Raw genomic sequence first — 11155 nt, forward strand, 5'->3', positions numbered from 1 at the left:
TAGCTAGCCTCTTCTATGATCTCAGCCCCAAAGTTATGCCGGATTACTTCTGCCACATTCTGTTCATTAACGTGAGGTAGAGAGCCAACCCATATTTAAGGGGAGAAGAATGAGGCTTCATGCTTTGACTATGAAATAAGAATATCAAATAATTTGCAGACAAATGGTGCTGGAAGAGGGTTTGACACACAATACAATATACAGATGAGGTATTATATAACTGTACACCTGAAACTATATAATTTTAGTAACCAACGCCATCCCCAATAAATTCAATAAAAAAAGAAAAAAACAACATTTTTTGCCCATCTGACAAAAAAATTTTAAAAATCTACAGACATGTTTTAAATAATCATATGGGACATGATTGCAGGTTTTTAAGGTGCTCTGTTGATTTTCTTCTTCCTTTTTATTCATTAATACAAAACACACTATTGACACCACTGTGTGCCACATGCTGGGGATACTATGACAATTAAGATAAAGCCCACCCTTTAGCGGCTCACAGAGGTGTAGGGTACTCAGTAAAGTCAACACACAACTATAGACCAGTGTGCAATGTGCTCCCGTGCAAGAAGGCAGAGCCATCTAATCTAGCCTGAGGCTGGGAGGAAGGAGATGACCACCATGGTGGATTCTAAAGAAAATTTTAGTGTTGGCCAAGATAAGGTCAGGGAAAAGTCAACAGGAAGAACAAACAGGTGCAGACCCAGAGGTACATGGCAGCAGTGAAATCAGAAAAAGAAAAAAAGATCAGGGTGTGTGGACCTGTGGGGTGTGTGTGTGTGTGTGTGTGTGTGTGTGTGTGTGTGTGTGTGTATACCTGTGCCTGCACGGAGCAGGGGAGGAAAGGAGACCCAGGTTGTAAGGGGTCTTGCATCAGTCCTGAAGGTGCTGGAAGACATTCACACATGCAGTGAGTGGATAAAACCCAAGGTATAGGCTGACACCAAAGTATGGTCTGGCGTGTTCTCAGCACAGGTCCCTGGGCACCAGCCCAAAACTCAGTGGATTTCTGATGATCCTGAGACCTGCTTCCTTGCCCAAAGCTTATAGCCTGTGCTCCACAACTCAGAGCATCCTTGGATGGGTGCTTTTTCATCAGTTCCTGGTGAGACCCCTCCCCTCTGTCTGCCCCCTCCACATTTACTACCCAACTCCAGACTCAGCATCCAGGAGAAAGCCAAGGGCAAAGGTCCTAACTTGATGCGCTGGAAAAATAGCAAGCGGAAAACAACAGAACAATTAACTGCAGGGCCCAGCTGCCTCTCGCAGATAAGGCATTTTTTCTGCCACCATGTCAATGAAGCTGCCCGCAATTATCCTGGCCCTCCTGTTCAGCCCTTTCCACAGGCACAGCCCCAAGGGGGCAGACCAGTATCCAGTAAGACTAGGATGCTGAGGGGTCTCTCTCTCTTCCCCCTCCTCCCACATGTCCTTCCACACTCAAAGCTGACACTAAACCCCAATGTCCTCCTCTGATGTCATGGCACCTGCATCTGGCCAGATGGGCAGAAGCAAGCAGAGCTCAAGAAGCAACAAGGCGCCAAGCGGGGCAGGGTCCACCGGGCAGAAGCTGGGGACACCCTCAAAGGTGAACATCGCAGTTGGCCCTTCCTCTGGAACGTGGACCTGTGGGAGGAGCTCCAGGAGACCCACAGCAACCCTGCTCCCTCCACATCCCCCACCACTAAGATCCAGGCACAGATGCCAAATTGCAGCCATCTAAGCAACACAGCTCATCAAAGACAAGAGCCAGATGGACATGCAGCAGAAAGAAAACCAATAATGACCACAGTGGGGTTCTGAGTGGCGGAGGCACATGGCAAAGGCCATGTACATACAAGAAAATGCAAACCGAGAAGGAAAAAAAATGTTCTTCCAGCTGGGGGCACAGGTGGGGGTAGTTCCAAAGAGCCTGGGAGAGGCCGGCCACAGGGACCCAGCGAGCAGACCAGAGCAGGACTGTGTGGTACCTTTGACAGCACCTGGCAGAATGGTGCATAAACAGCTGGTGCTTAATAGGTGCTCCCTGATTTACTTCATGAATAAGCAATGTTAAATAGAAGAGGCGCTGAACTGGGAGGCAGAGAGCTGGGGCGTCGTCCAATTTGTCAAAACCTCAGTTTGAATCTTGTGTCAGGAACTTAACGTCTCAAAGCCTCAGCTTCCTCAGCTATTAAGGGATGGGGATCAATACATATAGTAAATACTCAATGGGCAGATGGGAGCTTATTCTAGCCCTGGCTCTAACGCTGCCAGCCTATAGGATTTCTAGAAAGTTTGTTCCCTTCCCTGAAACTTGTCTCCAGTGCTGCTCCTGACATGTCAGAGGCAAGGGGAGGAGCCTGATCTTTGTCCCCTGGAGCTCAATCAGCCCCAGAATCAATCTCAGAGACTCAGAAGCTGGTGCCAGGCTACAGCCATGGCCCAGCTCCCTGGCCTGTCCCCGCCCCTCCTGGCCACCTGCCTCTGCCCATCTCTCTGCTCATTATCACCTCCACTGGGGGATGGAGAAGCAGGGTGAGGAAGTTAAATTCAAATCAGTCATTTTGTCACTTGCTGCCAGGAAGCTGGAGGGGAGAGAGGTGGGACGCAGAGCCTCAGGTGCAATCTGCAGGCAGAAATGAGTCCTGGTAATTCTCAGGAAATTTCCTCTACGTTTCCACGGGGGCCCAGTTCTGCTCCAGAGAACTCTGGGGCCTTCCAAGAGGGGGCAGAGCAGCCTCCTGAAGCAGCCACTAATGGTGTCTGGGATTTCACCTGACCTGAAGGGACACCTCTACTGGGACAGAGGGGGAAACAGAGCCACCTTCTGCATCACCTTTCCCCCCTTTTTTAGCAAATGGACCATCCCGAAGCCCCAATTATCAGCAGGGTCATTACAGTGAAGGACCCACCCCATCTTTGCTCCAGGCATCTTCCCACAGGGCGGATTAACACTCCCTGTTGGCTGGGGCGTGAGTGAGCAGGTGAATAAGATGCTTTTTTCTCAGAAAGTTAGAGGCAAACCTACAAGTCAGTTGCACTGAGAGGCACCTGGCAGATCATTCTACATGGGACCAGCAGGAGGGCACCAGGCTAAGACCCTTCTTGTTGCCGCCAACCTCACCGTTACTCAACTCTGATGTCCCAAAATTGGGGCCTGAGCTGTCCCTACAGAACCCCCACCAGCCTATGGGGACCCATGACTCCCCCACAATTAGCCAGGAGGTCACCATGTTCCAGATTTTTCTCTATCAAAATTGTCAACCTCCCACTGCTTGTACTCTGGGGGTGCCCCTCCCCAAGCCCCTGCTGTCCTCTCCACCATAATGAACCCTCCCCCAGTCTGGTCAGCAGTCAGAAAATGGGCGCAGGGAGGGAGAGAGCTACTTGTGCACCTGCTTGCTTCCTGTGTCTTAGGTCAGACGGAAAGCAGTTATCCATTAGCTAAGAAAAACCAATCCACCATCCTGGCCTCCCAGGAAAGTGTGTTTCCACCCCTCTAACCCCAGAGGAGTGACCAACAAAAGCCAGCAAGGTGGCTCAGACATCAGGCGGAGGGGGTCTTCGGTGGAGCAGGTAGCCCTGACCTGGCCACTCAATGCACCCCCTCTAAGCACAGCCAAACACTGACCAGAGGGACCTGACTATCAACTGAAATGGAATCCCCTGCCAGGAAGAGGCTGAGGAGTTTCTCATGCAAAAGTTTGGTCTTAAATATGAAATCTCTCCCAGGGCATTACTTCAATACTATGGTAATTTCCTCCGAAGGGCAGGCATCCGTGCTCTGCGTCTCCAGCACCCTTGGAGACATGGAAATCTGGTAGAAATATTCAGGTTGCTTAAGTGGCAAGTGCGGAAGAGGGAAACATAAAGTGAGCTCTTCCAAGGAAGCCGACTCCTAGAAGCCAGGTGCAAGGATGTGCTTAGGCCGGCAGGTGGGGACAGGAAGGGTGCTGCGTGTGCCCCTCCACAATGCAGAGGGCACTCAGGCCCAGCTCCTTTGGGGACACGTGTCTGTGATCATTTCTTCCTTGGGAGAGCTGGCCAGAGCCAAGATGCTCCCAGTCCGACTGGATTCCTCACCAGGAGCCATGCTGTGGTGCAGGTCTACAGCCCTACATCTGCATGAGTGTGGGGTGGCAATAAGGGTGGCAGGTGGGAGGAGGGGGGAAGGAAGAGAGCAGGAAACTGGTGCTTGAGCTGAAGTGTTGGGATTATCTGAACATTTCTCTCATCTCTTCTCCAAGACCATGGAAACTTGGAGTTCCCAGTAATCACTGAAGTACCAATGTCCAGTGGCCAAGTTAGCATCAGAATTCTTCCTACCCATGGATGCAGGCTGGTCTGAACCTTTCTTTCTTTGGGCAAAGCCTACTAAAGTGGCACAGTAAGGAGGCGGGGGGGGGGGGGGAGGGTTGTAAGAACATAGACAGACTCCAGAACCTGACTGCCTGGGTTCTAATGCAGGCTACTTTACTAGCAATGTGACCTTACCAAACCACTCACCTACTCTGTATCTCAGTCATCTCATCTGAAAATTAGGAGAAGGGGGTGGATAATAATAATTATACCTACCTGATAGGATATAAGGAGGAAGTGAATTCATTTATGTGAAACACCTAGAACAGCACCTAGTGTTAAGTGTTAGCTATTATCAGTAGTTAAAACAAACAAAAACCACTGAACTGGTGCCAGGCTGCCTACACCTGAATCACTGGGGCCCTTTGTTAAAAAGTCAGGTACCCAGGTCATTCCAGCTCAGCAAATGCAAAGCAGGGCAAGACCTGCCGGGGATTTCTGAGCGCAGACTCGTTTAGAATTATTCCCCTGCGCAGTGTTTCCAGGAAGCACCTGCATCGGAATCTTCTAGAGGCCAGAGGACTTATTTCAGGGTCCATTCAGACCTAATGAACTTTGGGGTTAGAGCCCACGAGTCGGTAGTAAATTGCCCAGGTGACATACAGGCTTCCTGAAGCCAGAGAACCACTGCCGGAGATGATGTTCCCCTCTTCTGCCTTTCAAAACTGCCTCCACCCTTTGCCCGTGCTGGAAAAATACTATGCCCCTGAACCTTAGTGTCACTAAGAACTCGTAGGGATTAGCTGTAGACGATTTTTTAAATTTTATAATGTGAATGCATCTTTGACTTTAAAAACACCTTTAAAAAAAAAAACCTAGTACAGGCTTATCCGCATAATGTGTGTTACTTGTCCAACTTCTAAGGTTGGAATAGATGAGCATCATGAACCACTGTACAAAGAAAGGCACTGTGGCCGGGTGCACTGGTGACTTTCCCAAGTGACAGAGTTGGGAGATGAAGCCAGAGGTGGAGTCCTATGGCTTAATGATCCAGCCATCCGTCTCCACTCCAGTTGATTCCAGCCCCAATCCTCGTGGTCAGATCCCAGTCCTGACCCTGCAACTCCTTCCACTGCCCCAAGATCATGAAATCCAGTCAACCAGCTATAGAATCAGTAGTTTCCAGTAAATGGGCGGGTCCACGCACTAGATACAGAGAAAGAGGTCATGGTGCCCTCGTACATCCCCTGATACCCTTCCTCATTGGTCCAATTTGCTTTATCAAAGACTAGAGGCCCGGTGCACGAATTTGTGCACCAGTGGGCTCCCTTGGCCTGGCTGGCGGGATTGGGCTGAAACCAGCTCTCCAGCATCCCCTGAGGAGTCCCAGATTGCCAGAGGACACAGGCCAGGCCGAGGGACCCCACCAGTGCATGATCGGGGCTAGGAAGGGACACGGGAGGTTGGCCAGCTGGGGAGGGACCATGGGAGGGCTCCAGGGCATGTCCAGTCCATCTCTCCCTCAGTCCCAATCGGCCAGACCCCAGTAGCAAGTTAATCTACTGGTTGGAGCTTCTGCCCCCTGATGGTAAGTGCACATCATAGTGAGCGGTTGAGCAGCCTTAGCATATCATCAGCATATTACGCTTTGATTGGTTGAACAGCCCACCAGACGACCGGACACTAGCATATTAGGCTTTTATTATATAGGATTATTTCTTGGTGGACGGAATGTAAAAAGGTGCCATCCCATGTCTCCGCCTCATGGGCTTTTCCCAAAGCACATCTTGGCAATTAGGACCCATCCTTGGGAGGGGCCATGGTAGAGACTCTGAGATGTAGTCTGGGTCCGCACAGGTCAACCAAAGGCAGGAGGGGCCGGGGCAGAATCCCATGTGGGCCGGTAGGTCCTCCCTCTGCTCCTGGGCATCACTAGCTGCTGGCAGCTCTGCTCTGCCAACCCAGAAGGTTTGGGCTGTGGCTGGGTCCAGACCTCTGCATCTGTTTAAATCGCCAAGCCTTTTCTCAAGCAATTGCCCAGAGCTGTGCTAACATACCTCACCAGCATCCCACTCGCTGGCTGGAGGTGCGTCCCTGAGTAATAGTGACCTTTTCACAATGCACAGAAAATAAAATCAGATAATGGATAGGATTTTCTCAAATTTGCCTTCTTCTCCCAGACATTTTTTTAAACCTTTGGCGCCTGCTACTGCTTGCCAGCTCAGGCACGCACATTCATGGACACCAAAATAGACGCACACTCAGCAAACAAATATTAACAGAAAAATGCAGAAATAACCAATCACTGTCTGGCCTGGTGGCCTGTAGTAGACACATCAGCTGTTTTCACCACGATGTAATGAAGACTTAACTATGTACAATGGAATTCGGTGCCCTTGCATTTCAAGGTGGGGTATTCCACAAAGGGGGTACAGTAACTCCGGAGTATACATTCATGGGTCAGCAGTTCCTGCTGAGAACTCGCTATCTGCCAAGCCCTAGAAATGTACCACCAAATCAAGCACGTATGCACATTCAAGGGTGCCAAGCCGAGGACTTCACTCTAGACAACCCGTGGGCAAACTACGGCCCGCGGGCCGGATCCGGCCCATTTGAAATGAATAAAACTAAAAAAAAACAACAACAAAAACCGTACCCTTTTATGTAATGATGTTTACTTTGAATTTATATTAGTTCACACAAACACTCCATCCATGCTTTTGTTCCGGCCTTCCGGTCCAGTTTAAGAACCCATTGTGGCCCTCGAGTCAAAAAGTTTGCCCACCCCTGCTCTAGACACACAAAGAGCAGATTTCCTGGGAGTATTCTGGGCAGCCAGTGTCCAAACACTGAGGCCACCTGCAGATGCATGATCAGTTATGGGTACAGGGGGTGGGGCAGGGAGAAGGCTATTAGCATTAGTGATCAGTGGTTCCAGATTGGTGCCTTCCAGAAGGGCCTACACGCTTGGTCCAGAGAAATTCCCTTTGAGGAAGGAGTGTCTGCTGCCAGTGCAACATGTCCCTGCTGCTGCAGAAGCACCTCGAGAGAAGCCAGGTCTCCTACCCCTGTTCCTGAAGGGCAGCTCTGAGAATGCAGGCAATTGCCTTCCCTCCATAGATAATCAGCAGCCCGTTCTCAACAAGCTCTCGACACAAAGTGAAAAGACAAGGGCTTGAAGGAGACTGTTGTTTGTCCAGAGGCTGAGGATGGAGGCCTGGCTATGTGGCTAGTGGATGTCAGCATCCCTGCCTCTACATCTTGCCCTGCTCCCCTCTGAAAATAAACTTAGAAATCCCCCAGAGAGCCTTTTTCCTGCAGTGCCATCTCTCTCTCTCCCAACAGAACAGAGCCACACCATCAACTGGAAGTGGGGAAGGGGCTGGAAGAGGAGAGATGGGTGCTCTCTTTCAGTGTGAGGTTCCTCCACACCCCAGGTAAACTAGCCTCTGCCTTCTTTCCTTCCACCCAGGTGGGGGTGGGGGATCTCACAGGGCCCTGCCTGCCTCTGGCCACCTCTCTCCACCTGGTCCCATGGCTGCCCCTGTCCCTTTGTCCCTGCCCTGGCCTGGGCTAAGGATCTGGCTAGTCTTTGAGCTGCTTGCCCTGGGTGACAAGGCCCCACTAAAATTCCACCCAAGACCCCCAGGGGAAAGAAAACAGACAGACAGTCATATACACGGCTGAACCAGCAAGGAGAGGACCCCCCTGGCCACAGCAGAGTTTGGGTAGGATCTGCTGTCTGTGTAAGCAGCTCATTGATTCACTTTTCTGATAATTATTCCTCGCTCATCACAAACGGAATGACGCTGGCCCCAGCCCAGCCAGGCAGGCGGGAAGGCGGCTCTGTGTGAGAAGAGTAGAAAATGAACCTTCCTATGTTCATTTGAGGAGAGGAAGGAGTGAATGGTGTGTACTATCCCTGTGCGCTGGGCAGGGACCATGGGGCTGCTTTAATATTCTGCTGAATGTGGTGTTTCTTTTAACCCTTGCTGGAGAGGTTTTCAGCCCAGAGAGCCTCCTTCCTGCCAGGCTGCCGGCAAAGTTTCTGGACTGCTCCAAGAGAAGGGCCGCAGCCTGCACAGCGTGGGCTGCTCCAGGTGACCTGGATGACAGGGGCTGTATACAGAGCTAGGCAGGCACAATGGCACCCTCGGGCACACAGAACAGAGCCACACCAGACAGAGGGAGCTCTGGCTACTCAAGAAGAGGGGTCTAAGGAGGAAACCTCACACTGCCAGACACCTGGTGTGTTCCCACACATTTGCTCTCCAAACCATTTCGTTCCCAGGCATGTGCCCTCCTTCGCTGATGGAGAATCAACGCCAAGAACCAAAGCCGGCACCTATCTGCTCTCAGAGGCGCGGAGGGGCAGGCGGGTCGCAGGGCCACAGAGCTTTGCCCCTTGCAAATGCTCGCTGACCCAGGGCTGGCTGACCGTTTTGGAAGTGTCCATCGTCTTGCTTGTCCTGTTTCAACTGCTCCCGCACTGGCCCCAATAAGTCCAACCCAAGCACCCTGCTCCACCCTGCTCCAGGCCCTGCCCTATCCAAAAAGCGACCCCCTCCTCACAGAACAGCCAGGAAGAGCAGTGTAGGCGGAGGGCAGACAAAAAGCCACCTTCAAAAAGCAAGTGAGAGCTTTCTAGGCATTCATCGCAGCACCCCCGTGCTGCCGCCAAAGGAAGGCAGGATCTGGGGTCTTCACAGGAAGGCGAGGGGATCCCGGCCCCTCTTGGGGCCCTGAATGCCCAGTTTTGCTTCGAGAAGGACAGTGCTTTCTGGAAGGGTCAGGGGCGCCGAACCGCTGTGGGCATCTGAAGGGTTCTACTGGGCAACCGGTATGGGAAGGAGCTCCCAACTTGCAAGGAGGCTTGCGCCCCTTCGGCACCGAGTCCCCTGGAGTTCCACCCCGGGCCCGCCACCGGGAAGTGCGGCTGTGAGCTGGGCTTCCGCGCCGCCTCGCCTCCACCCTGGGCTCCCGGGAAGGAGCTACCGCTGCCTCCCCGCTGAGAGGAAGGGGAGGGAGTCGGGCGGGGGCGGGAGCGGGGCAGGGATTTCCCACGGGGATTCGCAGACGCCGCGGGGCGTGGGTGCTCCGGCGGCGCCCGGTGAGGTGCCCGGAGCGCGCTTTCCTCCACAGCTGGGCACAGCCGCGGCTGAAGCGGCGGGGAAAGTGTCGCTGCCCGTCAGCTCCCGGCCGCTGAGTCCCCTTCCCTGGGCGGAGGGGACGCCGGGCGAGTTTCGGAGGACCGGGCGCCCACCCCACCCCAGTTCCCAGGCTCGAGAGGCGACAAAGGTGTCCACCTCTCCCCGACTGACACCAGAAAGATGAAGCCCGACAGGCTCCCGGACCGCCAGGCTGCCCCCGAGGGTACGGGGCCACTTTCGGGGTACGGGGCAGCGCTGGCCCGCCGAGCCCAGAGTCCGGGAGTCCGCGGACAACAAGGGGAGTAAACCGAGAGGTGGCGCGTGGCCGCCTAAGCGCACCCGTGCCCGGGATGGCAGGGAGCGGACCCACGCCCGCACTCCAGGGGTGCATGGTCCAAGGCGGGGGCCCCTTCTTCTCCAACGCCCCGCTCCTCCCGGAACGAAGGAGCCTGCACCGCAATGCAGCGACTCCGCGCTCTCCTAGCCGAGGCTGCGGGAGACTGTGGCTGCCAGGAGGCGCCGGGCGCGGGAGCGAAGGGACTCCGAAAGCCGCCCGGGGACGCGCCGGGGGGTGCCGCCCCAGCCCGGCTCTCGGCTGCGGCCGAGGCTCCGGAACAGCTTGCCCTCGGGTAGCGGGATGCGAGCGCCCCGAAGCTGCCGGAGAAGCCCCGGGATCCGGCCGCCAGCAGCCAACTTGCTCCGCGGAGGGTACGTTACCTTCCATCGCGGCCGCTGCGGATGCCAGGAGGAGCAGCAGCAGGCAATCCGGGGCCATCGCCGGCCGGCGGCCCCCAGGCCGAGCCCGAGCCGAAGCGGCTGCGCGGGGAGGGCGCCGCGTCCCGGGGCGCCGCTGCGCTCCCCGCCGGGGGCTTCTCCGTATCCTTTCGCGCTCTCGCTGGGACCGGACTGACCGGAGCGCGGCGTGGGCGTGGGCGGGAGTGTGCGCGCGTGGGGCGGTGCGGGCGCGCGTGGGTGTGGGTGTGCATGTGTGTGTGTGTGTTTATGGGAGAGGTGGGTGTGTGCGTGCGCGTGTGAAAGAGAGAGGGCGAAGGAGTGCGAGCTGGGGAGAGCGCGAGAGTGCGTATGCGTCCTGCTGTCACATTGCGAGCTACAGCGGAGCCTACGTGAGGACGGAGCCGGCCAGACTGACGCGGGAGGGAGCGGGATCCCCCACCATCAGCTCTCTCCCCACCCCTAACACCTCCTGTCCAATCAAGGAATCAAACCTGCAAAAATCTCTCGTCCAATCAGGCGCGAGCACCTCCTTACACTGGCATTGTTAGTTTAAGAAAAACTTTTGCTCGCAAGAGAGGGCTGGGAAGGCGCTAGGAGGGGTCCGGGCTCCCCCTCGTGGTACTCCCGGAGAACCGCACCGGCCGGCCCCAGCTCCCCAAGCCCCCATGGGTCTAGCGAAGGAGGAGAAGGCCTTTCCCTTTATAGCCCAGCAGTTCTGGGTGAGCTTTAAATAATCAAATTTATCTTATTTCATTTTCCCCGACTACCCTATTTAGTGCAACCCCGTGGCACACCCTGGCCCTCCTTTCCATATACTTCATTTTCTAACTGGCTTTTACTAGTCAGTTATGTTCATTGCAACGCCCCACCCCTTTCCCCATTAGAATGGGGTCTTCATTTTTGGGATTGGTGTGTTTTGTTCACTACAGAATCCCCAATGCCTAGAACAGTGTCTGGCCCGCAGAAAGTGATGAAATATACCT

At 54.2% G+C, this 11155-nt stretch overlaps 1 protein-coding gene across 1 annotated transcript in view; it reads right to left on the reverse strand.

The window, feature by feature from the left end:
- EPHB1 (EPH receptor B1) overlaps positions 1-10606 on the reverse strand; it is a 409178-nt gene extending 398572 nt beyond the window's left edge. Inside the window, exon 1 of the mRNA XM_059663875.1 lies at positions 10155-10606. Within this exon, the coding sequence (XP_059519858.1) occupies positions 10155-10212 (58 nt within the window). The 5' untranslated portion in view covers positions 10213-10606. The remainder of the gene's footprint in view (positions 1-10154) is intronic.
- Between the last annotated feature and the right edge of the window lie 549 nt (positions 10607-11155).

This window comes from Myotis daubentonii, chromosome 14 (assembly GCF_963259705.1).
Source record: "Myotis daubentonii chromosome 14, mMyoDau2.1, whole genome shotgun sequence".
Lineage (NCBI taxonomy): Eukaryota > Metazoa > Chordata > Mammalia > Chiroptera > Vespertilionidae > Myotis > Myotis daubentonii.